At 40.3% G+C, this 25,336-nt stretch overlaps 1 protein-coding gene across 1 annotated transcript; it reads right to left on the minus strand.

The window, feature by feature from the left end:
- Positions 1-1,442: 1,442 nt before the first annotated feature.
- On the minus strand, positions 1,443-21,342 carry CD9 (CD9 molecule). The gene is made up of 8 exons (XM_005012639.5): positions 21,154-21,342; positions 11,127-11,229; positions 8,123-8,220; positions 6,847-6,921; positions 5,329-5,421; positions 4,658-4,747; positions 2,498-2,581; positions 1,443-1,787 (listed from the first exon to the last, which is right to left on the minus strand). Exons 1-8 carry the CDS (start codon positions 21,217-21,219, stop codon positions 1,722-1,724), a joined length of 675 nt encoding a protein of 224 aa, XP_005012696.1. The 5' UTR covers positions 21,220-21,342; the 3' UTR covers positions 1,443-1,721.
- Positions 21,343-25,336: the final 3,994 nt, after the last annotated feature.

Consider the following 25,336-nt stretch of genomic DNA (forward strand, 5'->3'; position numbering starts at 1 on the left):
GCCAACCAGCTGTACTCATGCTGTTACACAAACCCACCTCATGAGCTGAGGTGCTAAGCCTGCAGTTGAGTTCATTCAAGTCTTTAAGATAAAGAAATGCATGCTTTCCAGCTTGACTTTTTTAAATTGATTTTTTTTTTAAAGAAAGTATATTAAATAGAATAGTACAAAACATTACAGAGGAAAGCTGTATGACATGCCACCTAAGTCCTTAGACAACTGCAACACAAAGGTAAGACATCCAAGCATTAGTCTATAGCTACAGTCAGACCGCAACCCTCCACAGTCCTAACATCTCACGGTAAATGAGTTTCCTTACCAGTGAAACATGGGAACTACCAGGAATTTTATGAAGGACAAAGATCATGAACTCCCAGGAATGTAGCTGAAGTTTTACATGACAGAAACATAGAATACAGGTATAGACCTTACCAGCAAGTTGTGCTGAGGTTTGTAGGCAGTCCCCATCAGGAGATGTTTTAAAGAAAACATTTTTAAAGGCCATTTAGGATTGGAATTACAGGGAAAAAAAGGCAATTCTTTAGCTAGGGTTTCCAAAATAACATCTGCTCCCTCCCACATCTACTTTTAGACTGAAACAGGATAGCCACAGTTCTAGTTGCTGCTGTGAGCAGTGACTGCAGAGCAGTACACTGACTTCTAATACAACTTTTGCTCCCTCCCTCCCCACTTGGAAGTTTAAGATTTGGCACACATTCTGTAAGCCCTTGAGACTGTACTTTGCAGGCTTTAGAGAGACAAAGCACAAAGCCAGCTACTAAGAAAAATCCTATGAGCACACATTGCAGGAATCTGCCTTGTCAAGAGACTGAGGCCACATCAGATGCCCAAGTCATATCAGCACACAGGCTGATATAAGAAAGCCCACCTGGCTCCAGGGGAAAGCCCAGCCTGTTTGCATCAGGGTACCACTGCCTGCATATCACCAGTGTGACAGTCATCCTTTACCATCCTGTGTGAAGATGAGGGTAAAAAAAAGTTACATCAGTAATATTGTGTGTGTGTATATACTATATATATTTATAGTGTATATATATATATATATACACACACACACACATATATAATAGAAAGGAGGAATTGTATGCAGTGATAGACTATGAATAGTTATCTTCGCATTCTTTGGAATCTTCTTTAAATAAGGCATTGATATCAGAATTATTTCCTGTGTTATGCTAAAACCCCAGTGATTGAACACACACATTATGCAAGTTCAAATTCATCCTACACATCAAACAGTATGATTAATAGACACAGAATCACAGACTGGTTTGGGTTGGAAGGGATTTCAGAAGTCATTTAGTCCCAGCACCCCCCCGTCATAAACAGGGACACTTTCCACTTAGGTTACTCATAGCCCCTTCCAACCTGGACTTGTACACTTGCAGGAGTGGAGCATCAACAACTCTCCCGCACAAACATACAATACATCTTACTCTTTATTAAGTATCAAATTGTCTCAAACATAAATTACATCCAAATTACATAAGTTTCAAGAAAGTAAGATATTTTATGTACAATATTTGTCTTGAGTCAGATATACCTTTATCATTTTAACCTATAGCATAAAAAGCAAACCTACATCAGTACCAAATAAAGCATTAAAAAGGTAACAAATATATAACTTTTTAGAAATGCTTTGAGAACGCTAGAGTTAATGACAAAGATTTTATAGTGCAGGGGTCTTGGATTTCTAGCTCTTAGACCATTTCTCTGTTTCTGCGGATAGCACAGCAAAGAACCATACTGAATATCATGCCGAAAATCTGTAAAGAAAACAAATTCATTAAGAATTGTGGGGGAACATTTTAATCAAAATGTAGACAAATATAGCTGCATAGCCTGTCTTCCCTGTTTAAAGAGCAAGTTAAAATTTTATTCTGCAGTTCATGTCCCTGCCCCTCCTTTCCCTTACATCCCAAAGTTTCAGTCCATTCTCACCAATCCCCTTCCACTTAAGGGCTTCAAAATAGAATAAAGCTAAGTACTGTTGTAGTCTCTTTAGAAATCTTCAACATATTTTCCTGCATCTATACCATATTTCCTCCAGAGAAGTCAAACAAAGTGCAAGTTTTCTTACAGCACAGTTATTTCACACCTCTAGCAGAGTCTCCAGTTAGAAAGGAAAAACAAAAAAGAATCCCTGAGAGACAACCAGGATTAAGATTTGTCTGGTAACATGACAAATATATCTTCACCTTCCATACACCACCCTCACTTAATACAACTTTGCCACTGCTAAAGCTACAAGGAGGAAGATCCAAATCCAAAGCAGAAGTAGTGAAGTCCCAGACATGCCCCACCTGCTGAGCTGCCTCAAAGCCATGAGACACACACCCTTATCTTGCCAGTACTTGTCATTAGTGGAATGGGCTTAGACTGCATCGTCAGGCATTGTTCAATAGACTTGTGGTACTGGTAGAGGTGGTATTAAGTACCCTTGGCCATGCAACTACCATTTAATCTCGGAACTCACCATTATAACAGCAATACCAAGGCCAACTGCTCCAATCACATTCAGTTTTGATTGAAAGACATCATCGATGGCTTTAGGACATGACTGAAGAGAAACAGAGTTCATTAGTTTTATATGTATGAAAGATGCATTTGTTTGCTTGTTTGTGTTCAAGTCTGCAGACTGATGCTACACCTCTGACCAAGTCTATCTGCATTAGAGATGAAGACTCATCTTTCAAAAGTAGTTTTGAACTGACCTGTATTTTCCACATCTTTATGGAGAGCCAGGGATGCTTCCAAAACAAAGTTACTGGAGAAATAGTAACCTTCTTTTAGAAATGAAACCCCTTAAATGTCCCTTGTCAACAGCTACAGTTTATCAGGTAGTTCAGGATCAATAATGGTTGTCCCAGAGCTGGCTTTTTACTAATGGCTGTCAGCATTTAAGCTGCTAAATTGCTCAGCTCTTCTCAAAAGAAATTTGAGGATGGTCTTGATACTTCCAGATATTGTAACTACAGACAGTTAGTTTATTCCACTAACAGACCACAGTGAGCTGCTGCAAACCACTTATTTGTTCCATATCTTTCTTGGAAGAAAGACTGATTTGAGTATTGAGGGGATATGCTAGCAAGAATGAATCACTTAAACCAGATCATCAATACAGTACTACTACCTAAGAAGTCATGCAGATAAGCCATGCTATTACATCCTTTCAATCTTAGAGTCTGTCTACTGTTTCTTCTACAGGTGGGACTAGGCCCAAAACACATTACAAGTTGAATTCAATAGATAGAGCTGAGACACACACAGTAACAGCAAAACCTGCGTACTGCCTCAGTTATACCCATATAGTCCAGCTCAAACCAGACAGGCTGTATGGATGAGACCAAAGATGCAGTCTAAACACAGACTGATATGTTTCACTTGGTCAGACATTTGAGGGCAAAAAAGGACATCTGCAGGGAGGAAGACAGCAGAAGTGATGTGAAAAAAAAAAGTCAAGACACTAACTGACATCTCTGCATCTTAACCACCTCTGTTTCTGTGTTAGAACTGAAACAGGCTGCCTTGGAACATAAGGCAAGAGCACCAAACTATTTTTAAGAACCACAGAAAGAAGGTAGTAAGAACTATTAAAAATGCCTCCAGTGTATGTGGCATACAGGCACCTTTGCAGCAGTATTTCAACCATAAAATCTGATTCAGAGATTCTGTTTCAGACCAACATATCCACACAAGCAGGCTACCAATGCATTACCCACCTCCCATTTCCAAAAGGGAACCTTCTTAATAAAATTTCAGATTTGTTCCTTCTTCATGTTCTCCTCGTCTCCAAGAGAAAGAGAAGAGCTCCAGTATAGTACCAGGATAGGAACAGCCTAGAGAACGGAGTTCTCCAGCATTTTATGGGAAGTTTTGATCTTACTGGGCACCACAGTATAAAAAGGACATGAAACTGTTGGAGAGTGTCCAGAGGAGGGCTACGAAGATGGTGAAAGGCCTGGAGGGGAAGACGTACGAGGAACGGCTGAGGGCACTGGGCCTGTTCAGCCTGGAGAAGAGGAGGCTGAGGGGAGACCTCATCGCAGTCTACAACTTCCTCGTAAGGGGGTGTCAAGAGGCAGGAGACCTTTTCTCCATTAACACCAGTGACAGGACCCGCGGGAACGGGGTTAAGCTGAGGCAGGGAAATTTAGGCTTGACAACAGGAGGGGGTTCTTCACAGAGAGGGTGGTTGCACACTGGAACAGGCTCCCCAGGGAAGTGGTCACTGCACCGAGCCTGTCTGAATTTAAGAAGAGATTGGACTGTGCACTTAGTCACATGGTCTGAACTTTTGGGTAGACCTGTGCGGTGTCAAGAGTTGGACTTGATGATCCTTAAGGGTCCCTTCCAACTCAGGATATTCTATGATTCTATGATTGTACTTTGTCCATCATGCCCCTGAATTTATTGACAAGGGCTGCTCATTCTATGTGCAGATTCACACTGATTTCCTGCTGATCCTGTCTACTATAAGATTATGTTGTTTTCCCACAGGTGGATGTATCATGTAGATGCATCCTGATAGCTGCCTGTCAAGCGTGACATACCAATTCACTATGGACTGAAAGGTTTTATTCACAGACATTTCTCATTCTACTCATCTAGCATAGCTACTAAAGAATTGCATTACCGTTACAGTAAATGACTCAGCCAAGGTCTTCTTTGGACATGTATCCATGAACTGCTGCTCAAGACTTCCTGCAATACCACAACAATTCAGCTACAATAGAAAACAGGATAAGAACCAGGTTAAATAATCCTTATTTTTGTTCTGTACTTGGTAAAAGGAAGAAGTAGATTACATTAGATTTTATTACAGACCTTAAGCAAGTCTGCTTAGAAGTGCTGCCAATTTGACTGCTATAAACCTATTTTTAAAAGGTTTTATTGCATTAAAGGACAAGATTCTGAAAGTAAGAGCTAAATCTCATTAAATATATGCATGCACACATATCAGTGTTGGTGATGGCTTGTACTTAACAGATGCAAAGGTGGAATTCTTAAACATATGCAGCTATCCATACTATGGTGTCTTTAGATCAAGGCCACAGAGTAGAGTTTCCCAGCTTGCTTTTAAGTTCATTTAGGAAAACCAGAACTAGTCCTATGTATTTCAAAGGTTCAAAGGGACAAAAAGGTATACTGAATTCACTAGTAGTATACAAAAATATTGTCCACAATTTGTTACTAATGCTTCTTTGGTCTCTTCTAGCCAGTAAGGTACTAGTTTTGTGCAGGACACTGGATGTGATAGAGAACAGTGTTAAATTGCATTAATTCCTAGTTTAACTATGTACTTACAGCAAAATGAAATGCTTTCAAGGTTTCCCTGGCAGCTGGTTGAGATCTCTTTTCATAGGTTTCCTTGTAGAAGTCCTTTAACTCTTCAATAACCTACAAGGTAAGAGTTGTATACTGTTACTGTTTTACCTTGATTAATAGTTATAGAAAACTTGTTTCAGATAAAGCAGTCATTAGAACTTCTACAACCTACAATACACATCTTTTTGACATATAGAAAGAGTGGAAATAGTCCATTTTGCACCTGGAACAAGTGAACCTAAGATCACCTTAAAAACCAGACCTGAACAGTTAAATTCTGCTTTCTCTTCCAAGCTATAAGCTCCTAAGAAGAGTGAGAAAACTGTCTTCACCCACTGGTTACGCAGAAGTATTTGTTTCCTACTTATTTCTGTAACCCAGAAGTCACTATATTCCTGTTGCATAATACAAACAACAAAACAACCCTGAACCTGATCAACAAGTACCCCCATATTTAGCATTCAGGCTTCTAGCTTGTTTCAAAAATAGAATTCAGTTTATTCCACACAGCATATCTGCTGGCAAAGTTTCAGTTGTTTCTGATGTTTAAGACTGTTACCAACAAAAAGAAGCCTAGAGACACATCTACATTACCAGAGCTTCCTGGGCATAGCAGGCCAGTTCTTCTATACCTATAAAGCTTTCCTCTCTACTAGCCAACAGCACCTCCTCCATCCACATCAGCCAGTTTTGCTTACACAACTCTAGTGAGGAGGGATAAAACCACTCCTACTCCTGAGGAACTGCTAGACCAGCAATAATCTGTTGGACTCTCAGCCTTACTGAAGGGTAAAAATGGCCTCATCCACAGGGTCTGTACCAAGAACCACCCACAGCTTACTGCCATGCAGTCCGGCACAGCAATGCAGTATTCAGAGCATGTCAACATGCACAAAAGACAATGAGATACTATGGACTCAAACCTGAGAAACACATAGACTTGTGAGGCAATAACACAAATCAAGTCACTGCTCAGATGCAGAAATATTCAGCTTTTAACTGCATTAGCCAGCTTTTCTCTATAAAAAAAGAAAGCTTCACCGATGGTCTACTTCACTTCACAGCTTAGACAAGTACTGCTTGAAGACACCTTTAAAAAGCAACAGCCCCTTAGATTCTGGCTTCACCACAGCCTCCTTTTTAAGTCTTAGCATTTACTTAGTTTCTCATATTATTTGGCTGGAATTAGTCTCTCATCTCCATTATCTAGTGATTTGTAGGAGATTTCACTAGGACTTGTACACTTTTCAGTAGACTTCTACATGCACACATGCCCATCAACTTTAAAGCCAAGTCAAAGGCCAGAATAAGTGTCAAGAAAATTACACTAGTTTGAGAGCTGCAGCTTCAGGAAAAGAAACCAACACATTTGTATTTAAAAATCATGTCACTGAAAGAGTCAAACTGTCAGGTGTGTTCTTTCAAATAATGAACACCCATTTTGAGGTCTCAGACAAGAGTTTTTTTTTTTTTCCTAATTGTTTAAGAGCAACCTACCTTTTCTTTATTTGCAAATCCCCAGATGGCAGCAGCAATTTCAAGGGCAAAAATCACAAACAGGAAGACAAAGAACTAGAAAAGAAAGACCGTGTAATTAGTCAAGGCCATCATACCACAAAACAGCAGACATAACACTAGGGACCAGACAAGTTTGCAAGTGTGTAAACCTTGTGGGAACTGTCACTCAACCAGTTTTCAGTTGATGGTTTGAAACAGTGGTAAAAACAGGGAATATTGTGATCAGTCAGTACTTCCTCCTTGCAGCGTCAGAAAGCCTGGCAATGTTTCCCAAGCAGAAATCCTGCTTTTTGATCAGTGTTAATTAAAACCAATCATCTGTTAGCTCAGACTTTGAAGTTGCACAGGTCACCCAGACACATCAACAGTTCACACTAATTCTTTTCTCCATTTTGTCACCCTTATTGCTTTAGTATTCATTACTTAATACCCAGCATGCCACTAACTCCCTGAGAACTAATGGTCACTTCTGTTGTCTCCTATAAAAACAGAAATAAAAGCATCATCTCTGTGTTTAATTGACTACCAGGTCCAAAACACCCCAATCATTTAAAGGCACTTTGAAGAGAGGTTCAGAACTAAAACAAAGGGCTAGAGGCATCATTTTGCAAGAAATATAAAGCTTCTTGCATGACACATAAAGGGAATTGTTCTTTCATCAGCTATAGTAGTCTTTTATTAACAAAGTCTTCTGGTTATTTGGATGAGTAGCTCCACCAGAGGTACAGATGTGCCCGAACCCAATAAGCCACTGGCCCCTCCAGACCAAAAACAATAGGGCTGCTTTCCAACAACTGACTTGAAGAGCACTTGTCAATTAGAAAAGCCCATGCAGTGATTACAAACAGTAGAGGCTTGTTGTTTCAAGGATCCAGTACCCCAGTTCTTCTCTCAGATTTAAAGACAGTGTTCAGAATTCAGGACAAACTGTTAATAAATAGCACTAGTCTTACCAATATTTTTATTCTGCATTCAAACATATTCCCAGTCTTCATGCTTTGAGTTAGTGAGATTTAGACGCTAAAGTCATCATGCTTTCAAATGTAACATACATATTTGGATTCAGTACCAGAAATGGGAAGTAAGTATCTTTATTTCGTATTTTAGCATTATGTAGGTGACCATGAGTTAAACCATTACGGAACCCAACCAACCAGCATCTGCTCCCTTTAACTATGCAGCCAACTGTGATGTTGGCTGCTCTTTTCTTTTCACACTTAAAATTTAACACTATTGTTTAAACACTTGCACTTACCAGGCCAAGCATACACTGTGATTCCTGCAATGCACCACAGCATCCCAAGAAGCCAACCAGCATCATCAGTGCACCAGCTCCAATTAAGATGTAAACTCCTAGAAGGAGAAAAAAAGAAATGGGTATAAAAGCTAGTTGAGTCCTCAGCAGCAAGGGATAAGATTAGTTGCTCCACAAATAAACCTTGGCAAAAACTAGAGCTAAGTTTCTTTACTGAGGTGTTCCAAGCAAAAGACAGCTGTGCTTAATTGTCAAAGCAAGCATCTCAAAACTTGAGGGGAAACTATTGATAAATAAAAGCTTCAGCTTATGACAGTTGATGTGCACCACAGTTAGTTTCATAAGTCTTAGAAAATGGGCAAAATAATTCTACCTGAGCCAAACCATAAATACACATTTAAAAACTGACCCAGAAACAGAATTATACACTTATTTTCAGATGAAGCGTGTGCTGCAGTTAGTTGGAACTAATGATTTTATCAGTATTTGAGAATGCTTGATATCTACCAGCTCTAGGAGGACAGGTATCACAAGGCATCACAAAGACTTTAAATGCTTTCCTACCCTGCTTTTCCATCAAAAACACTGAATTATTTTGTCAGCCACAGTGGTGAAAACCTATGCTTCAACTACCTAATCCAACAACCTCTAACTACAAGTAATTCAGCATCTTCTGCCTTTAAGAAAGCATATACTTCTTTAAACCAAGTGGTTAAGTTTGAAGACCACTTTGACCAGAATTCATATGACAAATGTGATGGAGCACAGAGGGCAAACGCTTCTGGGCTAAAGGACTCCCTTATGCCAAAACATCCCCCCCTAATATTGGGAACTACCAGCTAAGGAATGAATTATAGATGCTCAGCCACTACATGCAGCAAGAGGTAGCTAGGAAATCATAAGTTACAAAGGATGGCAGATAAGTATCATTGGAGTGGTGAAACATGATATGAAAAAGAGTATCAGCACAAAGCATTCCTTTTGAATATAAATTAGTATACATAATACTGTAAGAGTTTGACAATAGCATGTATGTTCCTTTTGAGAAATGAAGGGATACAGCTGTGGTTTTGGGTAGCTTGACACTTTTATCAATACAGATAAAAAGTTCTGGTCCCTAGAGACCTAACCAATATTACTTAAAGTTATACTTAAGCATTTGCAAGTTCTATTTTCTAGATGCACACTAACAAATATTAACTGCCAAAATAAACATCTACTTAATTAAGCATATATAGCTGAATATTCCTGACGTTAAATATTGAACATTCCTTATCAGCAGGAAATTCTGACATTCATTTCTTTACCCCAATTGAAGCTTTGTCCATCATGGGAAGAAAAAAGTCCACCAGAACCTCTTATTTAAAAGTTTATTTTCAGTAGTATAGATCACTTTAGAGGTAATTGACAGATTCTTTTAACGTACCATTGAAAACAGCAGCTCTTAATTAGTCCCATAAGATGTCAAACAAATAATTCCTATTAAACTTTTTAAGAACTCAATTTAACTTAGAGTTTAAGTAGTTTTGTTTCGCTATTTTGCTGCATGCAGCCAATGGCTTAAATATTACATCATAAAACTTTTACACATTTTATGAGGTAAATGAGTTGTTTTAGACTACCCCAAATTAGACTGGTTAAATATTCTGTTCAACTGCTAAGTTTAGATTTGTTCCTTTCCCAAGGTCCCATTAAAAGCATCTGGAAACCTCCTTGGCAGCTGCAAGAACAACCCAGCTTATAACCATGTCAGCATATCAACAGCTAAATACAAGCTTTCTTATAGATGAAGAATCTGCATGCTTGGGGACTGCACAGACTTCATGTAAAAGCATCTTGATATTCCCAACTATGGCCCCTAAAAAAGCCTTTACTCTGATTCCAAACAGTACGCTTAGTAGGCACAGGCTACTCTGGTATCCAAAAAGGACAGTATGAATTGCACCTATCAGGATGACTTACACTGTTTTTACTGACCCCTTAGACATTTGTTTGGATGCTGGAACAGCTCAAGTAACTCACCACAAGAAAACTTACTCGGCAACAGAAAGACTGACCTTAACCATGCTGGGGATGGCTGCTTAATGACGCAGCACAGGACACAGCAAGTCCACATGCTACAGTGGTATGAAATATGTATAATGAACGCTCAAGTCTAAGGTGGCAGATGTGTGTAAGAAAGGTAAATATTTTATTTCTCTGTTCCCAAATATTGGAAGTCTTCAAGCTCAGCTATTGTTTCAAAGGAGTTTGAGCCCTCCACAGATGATTACCAAAGGAACGTGTTCCTCTGCTCAAGCCCAACAGTGGGAGTAGAGATCAAAATCTTTCAGTTAAGAGTTCCTAAGCAAGTCAGATTTTAAGACATTAGAATTAATAAACTAAAACCATGCATCTCTATCACCTAGATAGCAATCAAGCCATCCTAGCTTGCAAAAAGCCTTGACTAAGATCTTTTAAGACCTGAAAATATTGAGGAGTAACTTCTACCTGGCCTATGTAAAACAGTGATCTAGGTTGACTGTAACTGTTGTTCATATAGACTAAGATATTGGACATCCTTTTGAATATAAATTAGTATACATAGTACTGTAAGAGTTTGACAATAGTATGTTCCTTTTGAGAAATGAAGGGATACAGCTGTGGTTTTGGGTAGCTTAGGTTAGTCAATTCAGGAAAAAAAATAGTTATTCATGTCACTAATTTTATTTTAGAGTGAAATTTTGCTGACTCACATCTGCACAAAGCATCAGGAAGATACATTCGCCATGTTTACCAGGAGTCCCTGGTGCCCACTAACAACACTTACAGAGGCAGCCAGCCCAAGAGACACTACAGCTCTTAGCATTAGAGCTCAGAGCACCAGCCAAGGCGAGCTGTTCTCAGCCTGACTGAGGCTGAGGACTATTTTTTCCTGTAGCTTTGAATAAAGGCTTATAAGTAACTAGGGACTCCAGGAACAAAAGAGTAACCTATCCCACTGTGTTCTCATCTCACACCTTACCTGTATAAAATGTTGTGTTGTTGGATTCCAGTTCAAAGATGCTTTTAGTCTGTGAATCAAACCGAAGCCATAGTCCAATTGCAAGAACTGCTGTTCCTGCAAGCTGTAAGAACAAATAAAGCCTTGTTAAATAATACCAATTAATATATTCACCCCTGCATTAACAGCAGCATCAGAAGTAATCACAGGATGCAGCTCTTATTTAATATGCTGGTTTTCTGTCACCAGCTTGAAGATAGGTATACCAGAACAAGAATAAAATCAATTCCTGACGTGAGGCATCTTGTTGACATATCTGCTTACATATTAGAACTATAACACAGGAGAACAATGCCATGTTTGTTTTTAACTGAAAGTCCTCTAGGTTTACAAAACTGCCAAGTGTCAGATTTTCCACTGCTGTCTCCACCCATGGTTTTGTTCTGGGTGACTGTACCAACACTGTGGTTTAGTGATCTTATATCCTCACTATGAAGGACAGGTATAATGCAAGGAAAAGCACCTTGTGATTTTTAAGGTCAGCTAAAAGTTTTAGCACATTAAACAGCCTTATGAGAGAGTACAGTATACTGCAGTCCTGAGTTTAGAAAGAACATTCTCGCTTGCAAAGCAGGAGCAAACTAATATGCTAAATAACCACACTGACAAGAAGCAGAAAATAAAGGCTGCTACAATAGCAACATTGCTGTGTGCTGATCCAGAACAATATAATTAAGTTTTAGATAATATTTAGGTTTTAATATATTGTCTTCGCCTGTGTGCCTCCAGGTTCCTTTTGACATAGGTGCTCATGTTTGTGTCAAGTTTATAAATAAAGTAGCTTCTGGATGAAACATCTGGCTGAAGGCATCACAGAAGTGTTGCAAGAAATAGGGAATTGCACTCGTGCGGCAAATGCTGCCAGTTTGTTTTGGAAAGACCAAGAAGCCTGACCTTACATGCTCTAAGAAAGCAAGCTGAGGTTTTCTTCTGTGGAAAAAAATGAAAACACACACACAAAAAAAACAACACCAGAACGGGACAAACTAGGAAATTAGACTGTTTTCCACCTCTTGCTTCTTTCATTTGAACACCATTTAACTAACAGAAGTTCAAGACAAATATCATGCATATAGCAAAAAATATAATTTTACAAGAAGCAGTAAACTTGAAGCTTAGGAAGTCCAGAACTGTTGGACTAATCATGCATGAAAAGCCTTATCTTTAAGAAGTTCCTTCTAGAAGTCAACAACATTATTTATCTCCAAGAAACTGGGAAGTGTTTACTTTAAAATGCCAGTTTTCAGCAAGAATATGGGAAGAATTCCCACAGAAGGCTTAGACACCACATCTAACCCCTGGCCCTGTGCTCTCCCCTAAGGGAGAGCAAGAGCCCTTTCTGCATACTGCAGGAATATTTGCATTTACTGAAGGCAGGCACACCTTTGTTGCCTATAACTATCTTTTCTCACCTTCTAAACCTCCAAAAATCTTGGAAGATCAACACAGGACAAAGGATCAAGTTAAGCAAGGGTTTAAGGGAAGATGCCCCCCTTGTAGCTTCTCAGCAGGAAGTACCCTAACTAAAGTCTTCAAGGGCTCAGGTATTAGCAAGGAAAAGTGAGAGGGTCAACTCACAGAGGAAGCCAACCCTGCTGGAAAAACGAGCACTACTTGTACAGCAGGCACCTGCGTGCCAAGCCAGCCCCAAAGAGGAGCTGCAGGGTTGAAGCTGGGAAAGAGATGAAGCGATACATAATGCATAAGTAGCCTAACCCAAACACAGGTTTCCAGACCTATGCAAAGGACACTGTTACTGTCTTGTATGCGTAGGCACAGGCTTACTCACAAAGTACACGGCAAGAACAAAGCCTGCACAACTCCCTTGTTAGAAATATGCTGACAAAATAATTTAAATTATGCTGAAGAACCTTGATGTAGTACCCAGTATGTTGTAACAGTGTACTATCTCAATTTATCATGCTGTAGCACCGCCTCATGGGAAAGGAGAGGTACAAGAAGGGGACTGGCAGGGAGAGGAGTTGCTGCTCCAGCATCACCTGGAAAAAAGCCTTTACAATCTCATCTCACTTCACTACTTTACTTCAAACACCAGGAGGGCTTGGTGATGGAAAACACTTATCATGCATTTCTAACTTACCTTCAAACCACACAGTATTTAATACTCTGCTAAAGCCCTACTCTCTGTGGTCATTTAAAAGCCTTCAGCTTTTATAGGCATCTGGATCTGGAGCATCAGAAGAAACCTGCAGCTTCTTCTTGCTTTAAGAACCCCTGAATTTCAGAGCCAAGAGCCTAAGCATGCTTGGTTGCATGCATCTAGATATTTCTGCTGTTTGACAAGCCTCAGTGTTCAGTCAGGGAGCTGAAGAGCTGTGCTGCAAATGGTACAGAGCACAGCAAGATTTTGTACAACTAAAGCCAGTGTTTGTACCCCAGCAGATCTTTAGAGGCCAGACTGTGCAGACTGTGGTAAAACTATGAAACAGTACACTATGTAGATAATCTTACAAGTCCAAGCAAAGCAGAAGGTTGTGTTAATGATCTTTCAGATAAACAAACTGGTTGGTTAACATTAGGAAGACCTAGCATACTTGATATGGCTCCTTTCAAAGTACAACCTTAACATGCACACACCCACACAACCACCATAAAGTTCATTGTGTTTTCTCCTTTGGAATGTGGCCATCCAGTGAAAGAAAACAGTGTGATCACAGAGAAGCAAGGGATTTACAATTGGATAACTGAATAGTAATAATGCTTGATGTTAGCAAACTACTCCATAGCACTAAAACTCCTATGTTTAAAAAAACACACTCCTTTTCACAGTACCCTAAAAATTCAGCTCCCTCTTGCAAAAAAGAAAAGTGACTTTTTGCTAGTTTCTTGAGGAAAGCAGACTTGTGTTTAATACTTGTGTTCATACTACCCATGATGACCACTGAACTAAAAATAGAAATTCTAAAGCTGAAGGTAAGAAAGTAATTCAAGACTTCACATTTTCAACAAAATACTAGAGTAAGGAGAGATTTGGGAACTAACTGAGTCTCAGAGGAAGAGACAAGAACAGCCCCATTTGCACACCTTGCTGGCAGAAGCAGCAGCTCAGGCTGCTCCAGCTCACTAGCATGCAAATGCACAACTTTTCTGTTCCCTGATGCTACTTCGGCAGCTTCCAATAGCAGTGGTGATAGTTTTAGTAGCTGTGTTTTTCCTCCCTGGTAAAGGGGTTCAAGCTCCCTGCCCAGCTTGCTTGGAAGCAGAGGCACTGGTGGCAGCAGCAGATCTGTTCCAGACGTTTTTTCATTCCAAGTGTTTTCCCAATTTAACAGACCAGTGTTCTGCATTGTCATAGGAGTTAAGTAATACCGGATATTTCTAAGTAGAAATATCTTGTACTGAAACAAATTTAACAAAGAATAAAACTGTCTCTTCCTGAAGCTAGCCACTCTATATATGCATAAGACCTACAAAACTAAAACCAACTGTTTTTCTGTGCTTATGAAATATATTGGAAAAATTTTGTAGTAACAAGTAGTGGCAAGGGAACTCAGGAGACAACTTCTACCAGTCTGACCAAAATTTGTAGTTGAAGGGATACTATTCACTTACTGTATTGGAAAAAAGTTTGTGGCAGCAGTACTCCCGTAATAGCATTTCCTGGCACAGGTATAATACAGACATCCCTCCTCAAGCTAGCTATGCTCCCCTTGTTTTTCCATAACCACTACTGAGCATCTTAGAGCTCCCAGCTCATTTCTCCTTGACCCATGTCTGTTTTACAGCCACAAAGGACATATGCTAAACAAGGATAAAAATCCCTGGTTATTCCTCCTCTAGTCCTATGGAGGCATCTTGTAATTTTTGGAATCATATACAAACACATCTCCATTGCTTCAAATGCTCTGCTCCTGAATGCATCCCTTTGGCTGCTGCAACAGGAAAAAAGTAGCCTTTTCAATCTTTTCAAATACAGCCCTACACCTCTTCTAGCAGATCTGTGTGCAGCATTTCTCCCACCCATGCAGTCTTAAACTTACAAGCGCCTTCCAAGTCAGCCATTCCCACTAAGGGCCTGCTTAATTAAGAGTATATCATGGCATTTATCTTCAACACTAGGCTTCCAAAAGATAGCTGACAAAGGATCTGTACCACAGCAGAAGACAGTTATTCTGCAATTGAGATGAGAAACAGCTTCTACCTCCAGAATAGATTGGCTATACAGGATTTTCTGCCTTCTTCTTTCCACCATACTTTAGTTAGCTTCAGCATCAATTTGTAGTGCCAAGTCACTGGGGAAACTATTAAGCAATTTCTGTCAGAACTTTTTTACAAAACTACCTGAGGTTTCACAGATAGTCTCCTAGCTTTTGCAGGGAGTCATTAGGTTTCATGATATTGGTGTAAAAACACATTAAAAGTTACCACGAGCTGTTCAGGCTAGAAATTTCTACTTTTAACAACATATCCCACGATATAGCAGTGTCAGCACACGATGCTACTTTGGGAACCTGGCAAGCTTGTTTTAGATTTACCCACTCTTTTGCAAGGGCAATTTTGTTCAGTCCCTTCTAAACTTGTCACCTTGAAAAAGCATGATCCCCTCAGTCACCCACATGCTGCAGACACCTCACAGATGATCACCTTTCCACACATAGAACCTGCTCTCAAGGGGCTAAAGGTCCAAGCCCAAGCAGTTAGCAAGTCCTGACAGCTGGCTATTAAAGCTTAGACTTGAGACGCCATAGGAAGTACTCCCCAGGTTACTATCACCTCTTCCTCTACATCCACAGCACAGAGGCAGGGACAGGAAAGAAATGAAATTCTCAAGGAAATCTTGAAGTATGGATTGAAGCCCATAAAAAAAAAAAAAAAGACAATTTTGTACAGAAAACTCTAGTTTCTTCTATGTTAGCACAAAGGCCAAGCCTATAGACAACTTGCATCAAGTTCATGGCACTACCTCTAGCAGAAGGTAAATCTGCATATGGAAATATAACATTTAAAAATCAAGGTTGTTCTCAGTGTTGTCAGCTCAGCATGGCATATCACAGAAGACTAAAGGTTTTATTGACATAAAAATGTATGTCAGGCCTCTACATGACTGTTCTTTATGTAGGTTTTACCCAGAGTATGCTAGGAGTACACTGAAAAAGCCATCATCTTCTCTTTACATCAGAGAATACCTTACAGCTAAAAATTAATTCAGATCTTCCTCTGCATAAAAGACAACCTCACGATGAGGAAACCTTAGGTTTCCATGAGGAAAGAACCTCAACATGGAAGAGAGCATATGAACAGGACCAGGAGCATAACTTTTGCAGAACACATATGCAAAGAAATTGAGAGCATTAGAGGGCACTACAAGGAGTAATGAAGTGCTTGTTTCTGTCCTGTTACCTGCTGGTGCCATCTAAATGAAGACCCATAAATGGTAAAAACAGATTAGGTACAATGTTACTCTAAATCCATAATTACAACATTGGTGTTATCCACAAGAAAATACTTTCAAATTTCTGAAAAACACCCAAACTTTCCCAACAGACATGCAATGAGTGCTAACAGTTATATAAGATGCTTCAGCTATTTCGAAACTTTGACGGGGAAGGGAATAGGTTGGAAAGGAAGTATTTTCTTTCTGCTTAAGCTGGTCTCAAGAATGCTGTGGGCTAAATTGATGTCACAACATTTATTGCAATAAAATGGTGCTCCAGTACAGTAGGAGCAGCATTACAGAATTCCTGAGCCACAGCCAAGACCAAGGCCCATTTCATACAAGTTCCTATTCAGAAGGAAGTCTACTGTACTCACGATTTAAATTGCAAATAGGAGCTGGGACTGCTAGAACTACAAATACAAGTGGCTGACTTCTGAACCCAACATCCTCTAGCTCCATTCCTGACTTCACAAGAATTTTGCCTGAGTTAAAATCCTTTAAGCTGAACCAAAGCAGCATTTGGTTCATGCACTGCAGTCAGCAGCTAATCAGTTGATTACAGAAAACAAAAGCAATAGAAGTTCATTTTGCATGTCTATATATGCACACAAACATGTGTATGTGTATATTTCTGTCTAGCCAGCAAGTTGCCTTCTCTACTTGAAGAGAAAATATCCTCCAAGGAAATCAGAGCATTGAACTGGCTGTTCCAGGTGCAATATAAATAGCCAAGATTATATACCAGAGCAAAGTCACACATCTTCAAGTTAAAAGAAGAGACCTCTAGGCCTGATCTAACTACTCTTGCTTTAGCAGGAACTCCCATAGACAGATACTTGTTTAGAAAAGACAAAACACACTCTGAAGGTCTCAGATTGTAGAGTCTGGACAGGATGGTTGCCTGATAACATGAAGGAGCAAGAAGGTAATTCCTTGCAAAGACTCAGCATGAACTCTGACCATACACTACAGCACTTCCTTGGTTATAATACATTAAGTTGTAAACATTAACAGCAGACTTCTTTGTATTTCAGAAAATTCACTAGGGAAAACTGGCATTAAGTTTAATGATGCAAGTCCTGAATTTTAATCATCAGAAGCAAGTTAGCAGAAGGAGACAGAGGCACATGGTTGGTATATGCAGCCATGTCAGGAGCTCACACAACACAAAGCTGCTTGGAACAGCCTCCAGTTTTGTTAGGAAGAGACTTTGTCATCAAGCCTGAGTAAACCCAGTGAGCTCAGCTGGAAGTGCTAACTCATTACACAATTCAAGGTAATCAAGCACATGCTCACACCAAGGTTATTCAAAACCAGCTTCAGTGAGAAAACTGCACCATTCAGTTTAAGGCACATCATGGGATATTTCCATTGTTTTCTTGCCCAACTCAAGCTGTGATGGCAGAAAATCTTTACATCGGGTCTTTATAAAACCTTTATGAGACCACACACCTCCCTTCCCCACCCCAACTCAAACACCAAACTTTCAGAAGACTTGAACTAGTGTGGCTTTGATTACACATAGGACCGAAGATGACACAGCCAGCACACATAATATTATGACAGAATAACAGCATGCAAGCACACTGGCCATAATAAAAACAAGGGAAGTAAAAAGAAAAGCTAACAGTCTTATTATGCTTATAACCTAGGATAGCCTCTTTGGGAAGGGTATCGGAACAGGGCAGAGCAGGCAGTGGAATTTTCCAGGACTAACCTCCCAATTTATGTGTCAAACATGTACAGGCTATGCAAAAATGCAGACAGTACCTTTGGAGATGAAAAATGAACTGAAGGCTTGAACCACTAGCCCACAACATCTGCTACATAGAAAGTAGCATCTACTGTACAGACAGGCACATCTCTTCCCCTGAAGCTTTCTCTTTTCACAGTCTGAACCCCCTTAGCTCTTGCTCGCTGTCTTTCAATACAGCTATGCCCTACTCAGTGCTCAGCCAGTTGTGTACCTACAAGTCTCTAGCATGTGTCATTTATCCCACCTCCCCCCACTCTTTTCAGGTTGAAGAACCTTAATTCACTTAATGCTTTCTGACAGCAGAAACCCTCCTTTTCCTTTCCCGAGTATTATCAACCTTCCACTATGTTCCTTCCAAGGTAGGCAGAAGACCAGAGCAGCACACAGTAGCTTTTCATGAAACTACTGGAAACCCTTTTCTTCCAGCACTTCACCCCTGTGACAGTGGTTGCCTCTGAGCCCACCAATTTATAATCCTGGGCTGTTTCCTGATCCTGTACACATTACTTGATATCTGCCTGCAGTGCATGTCACATACTGCTTCGTCACATCGCCTTTTCAATTCCTCCTGCTACACCAGCATGCGCTCATCTTTATTGTCCTGAATGCTAGCCTAGCACTAAAGTGTTACCTCACATACTATCCAGTTTAGATAAGAACGTATTGACTACCATGTAGTTCGTGCATGGGAACTTTGCCGGTTCTCTCCACTGCAAGAGACCTCTTTGCACCTGCCCTCATCTTGTCCCTGCCTCTGCTCAGGGAGGGGCTTTATACCTGCCGGGACCTTAGTCCAGGACTGCTTAGCTCCCTCAAGAACCCTTATTCTTCTAGGAGACAAAGTAAACTAACACTAATGAGCACTCACTCCTCCTCCTACATAGGTTCAGGCTTTTGAAGGCTTCAAAGCTACCTTGATTCTTCATTCCCCTTACAGTAGACATTCTCTTTCTTCCAGTGTCACATTATCTCCATCTGTACAACAACTTCGTTTTAATAGAATCTTCTCCTCTGCCTGTTCCAGAGGCATCACATATGCCACTCAACATCCTCCAGAAAAAATAAAATAAAAACCAAGAGCATCAAGTTTGCTGCACCCAGTTCCCTGGCCCAGAGATGGGTGGCAAACAAGATGTTTTTATCTAAGCACAGCGCATTGATAGTTATGAAGTAACTGAAGTGTAACCCCAGCAAGTTTTTAAACCAGCATTTTTTCTTGTTGTTTCACAAGCTTTTCATCAAGAGGTCAGTTCAAATTTGTGAGGGATTTGGAGTCACAGACAGGTTGTTACATAGAACATTCCTAAGTCTTCCCCAAACACACTTAGCAAAATAAAAACTTGCAGAACTTCACTCCTAGCACACTTCCATACCCAGACCAACTATGGTATTTAAGGACTCTGGTACACCTCCTAGTCCTAGTGTCTAGAAGTAGGGTATATTAGTTGAGTTTGCTTTGGTAAGTTATTACTAAATCTTACTTTTAAGTTATCTTATTACATTTTTTTATTTGAACTGCCAGCATTTATGAACTTACTGTCTTTCTTTGGACATAGCTTCAACTGACTTTCCCTTTTTTTTGGTTTTAATAACCTCCCATACCCAGTTATTTTGCTCTTCCTGCTTCTTCTTACCCTCTTTCAAGTCTCTTATGAAGGCAGGTATGTCACCTAATATGACTACTGTAAATACTTGCATATTTGTTGCAGACTATTTATATTCCTCACTTCTGCTTTTGAGGCAAATTATTTTAAAAATAAATATATAAACTTGATCACAGCTTCATGCAACCTTTTATTTTCTGCTGGTCCAGGAGGTACACTGGCTCTGACTATATCATTGTAACCACTGCCAAGTACCTCTTAGACAATAACATCCATATTAATATTGTATTTGAACTCCCCCCCACGGGCTGTTTTAGTGGGGTACAAATACCTATAGTGAGCCCTAAGAGCCAAGGACTACTACAGCTGGCTTACAAGCAGCCATATCCACAGCAGGCACCAGCTGTTTACATTTACTGCCTACTGATGCAAGCAGCCACTTGGAGAAGCAGCAGCATTAGTCTCCATTAACTACTCTCTTACGAGGAGAAAGCACATTAAAGGCAAACAACATTAAATTCAGACGTCCATGCTTCAACTTCTTGAGAAGCAGTCCTAACTTCTGTGTTATGCCACGCTTCCTGATCACACCTGGCAGACAAGAAACAGTTGCTCCAGTAACTGCACTGAAGACATGAATTCCACTCGTGGTGGTGTGCTCCTACAGGTTTAACAGTCTCAGGATTTTCTCAAAGAGGCGTTACCGATAAGACATGATGCAGACGACCCAGATTTAGCTGAGGGTTCCCCCAAGACAGGTTCATGCACAAAACAACAAGGACTCCAAGCGCTAGTTTCCAAGGAATTAGTTCCACACCCTGTAACAGCCCGCACACCAAAACAGTCTCCAGAAGCGCAACTGGCAGTAAAAGTTTCCACACAAGCGTGGTAATAAAAAAAATAAAAAAATAAACAACACAAAAACAAACAAACAAAAAACCTGCCTTTACATCGAGCATCCCCCCCCCCCACACACACACACACGCATTAACAGGCAGGGTACACAATGGTTCCAGAACAACTAAACGAACAAAAAATAAACCAAGAAAAAAATCGTATCAATCGTATATAAAAAAAGGCAATGAGATAACTACGAACCCTATCCAGGCTTTCTTGCCGACTGCATGGCGCGTTAAAGCTGCAGCAGGTCCCTCAGCCCCCCAGCTCCCGAGGAAGTGGGCAGAGGGTCCCGGGCAGCCCCTCCGCCCTGTCCCCCTGCGGCTCCCTTACCCAGAAAATGAAGTTGAAGCCGAAGAGCAAGTACTTGATACACTTGGTGCCTCCTTTGACGGGCATCCTGCGGGCAGGCGAGGGGACAGCGTGCGTGCGGAGGCCAGTCGGGGAGCAGCAAGGCCACCTTCTCCCAGCGCCACTCCTTAAATCCGCCTCTCCTCGCCTCCCCCCGGGGCTCTCCTCCCCCGGCAGCCCGGCCCCGACAGCCCGGCCCTTTCTCCTCCCCCTGCACAATGACTTGTCCCGGTGCCCTCCCTCCGCACCTGCCCAGTCCCCCCGCCTCGGGGCGCCCGTCAGGGATGCTCGGAGGGCTGGCGGTGTCACCGGGGGCTGTCGCCCAGCTGCGGGCCCCTCCCGGCTGCCCCCGTAGTCCCTGGGTAGTCCCTGCTGGCATGCTGCGAGCGAAAAAAGGAGTGGGGGCGTGCAGGACGGTGCTCTGCCGGCTCCGATGTGGGTTTGGTTTGTCCTCGGTGCCTCAGCCTGGTTTAGGTGGGTGGCGGTGTGAGCTCACGGCAGTTGAATCGCTTTCCTGGCGGCTGTGCAGAGCTGCAAGAGCACGGTTTGGAAAAACCAGGTGGGGTGTTGCTAACCAGCAGCTGAGCGTGGTGCCTGGTTGTGCGCCTACCCTCAGTTCACCCCGGTTGTTAAACAAAGCTTGTAACTTGCATCTCGCTGAGGAAGTTCCTGTCAATTTTAAAAGGACGTTCAACACAGCTTCTGAATCTTTTAGGAATGAAAACTGAGGTTTCATACCTTTATTTATCCTTAATAGGATGTGATTAGAAATTCAGCAGTTACTGAGAGTCAAAAGAAAACCCAGGCAGAACAGAAAGCACAGAAAAGAGTTACTGAAATGCAAATAAAAACATGTTGGAGTTGTTGCCAAAATATATTATAGGATAGAGTACATTCCAGAGCTGATGTGCTAGAGGAGACATTGAATTGGGCAGCTGCTTCCCAGAGCAGGTTGCAAAATATTGATATGTTTCCACTAGAAAGCAAGATAGAAAAGTACAGCTAGGAAAAATTCAAAGATGATCGTGAGAGCACAAGCAGAGCCAAACCACGAGGCCTCTGTCAGTGCTGAACTGCTTGTAGGAGCAGAAAGAGACCATTCTGCTGCTTTTGATTTGGGGCCTCTGATGCAATGGGCCAGTAGCAGCTCATGGGCTGGACTCCTGGGAGCAGGGCGAATGGTGCTTAGCTCCATGCAAACTCTGCCCAAAGTGTATTGGTCTGTTATTTTAGTTGGCAAAGGGAACCAGAGGGATGGAGGCTAGCCACAGCAGTACAGATCCAGCAAGGCTGGAAGTAATAAATGTGTGCATGTGACTCTTGGGGTAACTGTCAGCTGGGCAGATGACTGAGTGAAAGTACTGTCACTTTCTTGAGCTTTGATTGATTTTCTTGATGGCTTTATTTTATTTTTAACTTTGCCATAAGAATCTATGTCAATGTCAGTAATATGACTTCCCTTACCTTTCTAACGTTAAGGATAAAAAATAGATTTAAAGCAAACAAAGAAACATATTATATATATATTAAAAAAAATGGGTTAAGAAAAACCATGATAGTACAAAGCTTTTCAGGCTTACACTGTGTTAAAGCTGCTTCCATTAAAATTCATGGGTGGTAGCCTTTTGATCAAAGGCAGAAATGGACCTGATGGATCAAAGCCTCCTGTGAGTTTGTATTGATTTAAAGCTAAACTCTCCCTATTCATCCAGGGAATTTATTTATCAACGTGTGAAACTGAATTAAGCATTTCTAGTATTCACAAGAATATGGAGTGAAAATAGTTAAAATTCGTGTTTATGTGACTTTTTTTCCTTCTTTCTTTCTTTCTTTCTTTCTTTCTTTCTTTCTTTCTTTCTTTCTTTCTTTCTTTCTTTCTTTCTTTCTTTCTTTCTTTCTTTCTTTCTTTCTTTCTTCCTTTCTTTCTTTCTTCCTTTCTTTCTTTTCATATGAAGGATAAGGAGAGGGTATTCATCTTGCAGTCTTTGAGAGTCAGATGATCTGGTAGATGTGTCTCTTTTAACATAATCTGAGCTTCTCTGACTATTGGAATGAGACAGTAATCAATTGAATTTCTGCAGAATAGAAAACACTACCGGAAATTAACAAGTCTTGTAGAATTACATGAGAACAATTACTATTTTAAAACCTTGCATTTACATGGGATAGTAGGCCAAAATATTTTGCACCAAGTATTTATTATCTGTACTTAAAATCGTACTTGATGATTAAAGTGTTATTTTTCTCCTACTGCAACAGAGATGAACAAACTCAGAATACTGCTGAGAAGAAGAAATCTTGGGTTTACCAGAAGCCTCTTAAAATTACCTTTCTAATAATCTTGGCAGGACTCTGATTTAGTTTTCATATACAGACCTGAATTATTTTCTCCCATTTTACTTTGAAATGTCTTGTTCATGCCAGCATGGAAGAAGTGTTTTTTTGTCATGAAGAAATGTTTTCTCCTTAGACCACACTATCCAAAAGATAGGATCCATTGATTAGCAAGGTAAGGGGGAGAAAGGGTTCCTTTCCCAACTCTATAAAGGAGTGGTGGGAACCAGTGGTAAGTACTGCAGAAATTCTGATGTTTACAGTCTCCTTGATGCATTTTACCCTTATCTCTACATACATATGGAAGGACTACTGTCCTTCTCTCCTCTTTGTATAAATGATTTCAGGTCTTTTAAATTTTTTTCTTTCAGTTCCCTTAAGCATCCAGGGATAAACAGTTCAAAACACAGAGAGATTAAATACAAAGCTTTCCCTGGTGAAGTGTAGGGAGTAAGTTTCCCAAGAAGTGCAGATTACAGTAGGAAAACAATAACGATTTTCTTCCCTGTAGAAAAACAGTACAAGCCAGTCACATACACACACACACTCACACACACACAATTTGTTTTGCTTGCTTTTTAACTTCAGTGATATTTTTTTATTTGTAAGTGGATGCTCAGGCATACTATGTACTGGGCTTGATGCAGCTGTCAGGTGTGGGAGGGGGCTGTAGAACCAGCCAGCTTCTCTGCTGTCACAGAATTGAGAGTTGATGATGGCCCAGGTGACACAGTGTAGGCCCTCTGGCCTTCTATTTCCTCCTACCTTTCAAAATCCATCCCTGAGTTCATCCACAAAACTTCAGGACAAGTATCTTAGTTCTTCCGGTTTAACATTTTCAAGCAAATTTTAAAGATCCTTATTTCATTTATTTTAAATACAGCAATAATTTGAAATGTGATAAATGAGACTCATGATGTGTAAGTGGCTCCTGCTGGCTTTTGCACTGGGGCTGTGAGGGAGAGAGGGGCCTAGAGCTGGAGAGTCAAGATTTTCATGTCATTGCAAAGATGACTCATAGGATCTGTCATTCTGATAAGAATAGGGCAATAGCATTTGCTTTTTCCACTGCTAGAGGAGAAATGTTTAGTGTTTGGTAACATAACAGTTAAATTCTGGATGACCTCATGCTGTTAGGAAATCTGTCCATTCTGAAAATTTGTCTGCCTTCTTCCATAGGAGAAAGGCTTTAAATTCACAAAGCCCCATGGGATTTCATTAGAAATTGGGTCTTCCACCACTACTGGAGATGTAGGTGGAAGTAAAGACCTGAAATCAGACCTCTTTGTTTTCCACATTTTTAACTCACTTTTTAAAAACAAAATTTGATGAAGATTAGAAGAGATTTAGGCACATCCTTGCAAATATTTGGCATCAGACCTTTGTGTATAATACATTATACATATATGTGTATAATACATTAGTGATTATATTTGTGTATTTGTGTATAATACAAATAATATTGTATTTGTGTATAATACATCAGTGATAATATCAGGAGTGTGACTGGAAAATTTCTATGTGTACTTAGGAATTCTTTTAAAATTGTGTCATAATCAGTTGCCATTTTCAAGTTCTGAGATAAAATTCATGGGACAAAAAGCAGAAAGATTTTGCTCTTAGTTGTTCAAAATAAGTCTAAGCTTCTGTTCCAAATAAATCAGACTCTCACTACTACCAATGATGAAAGTGCATCATGTCAGGAAGGAAGGATATGGAAAGTGTCATAGTTTTACTAAGGAAAAAGAAATCACACATGCTTTTTTTTAATTGACACAGAATACAAAAATAACCCCTTATTTTTTCATTGAAACAATTTGACACTATTGAA

This window comes from Anas platyrhynchos, chromosome 1 (genome assembly GCF_047663525.1).
Source record: "Anas platyrhynchos isolate ZD024472 breed Pekin duck chromosome 1, IASCAAS_PekinDuck_T2T, whole genome shotgun sequence".
Taxonomy (NCBI): domain Eukaryota; kingdom Metazoa; phylum Chordata; class Aves; order Anseriformes; family Anatidae; genus Anas; species Anas platyrhynchos.

What these genes read in the sequence shown, in the direction of transcription:
- CD9 (XM_005012639.5), bottom strand. Translation starts at nt 21,219, where the DNA reads ATGCCCGTCAAAGGAGGCACCAAGTGTATCAAGTACTTGCTCTTCGGC. An exon ending in CACAGTGTATGCTTGGCCTG is followed by an intron (nt 6,922 to 8,122) that starts GTAAGTGCAAGT and finishes TTTCTTTTCTAG; the next exon opens with TTCTTTGTCTTCCTGTTTGT. An exon ending in CTGAGTCATTTACTGTAACG is followed by an intron (nt 2,582 to 4,657) that starts GTAATGCAATTC and finishes GTTTCTCTTCAG; the next exon opens with TCATGTCCTAAAGCCATCGA.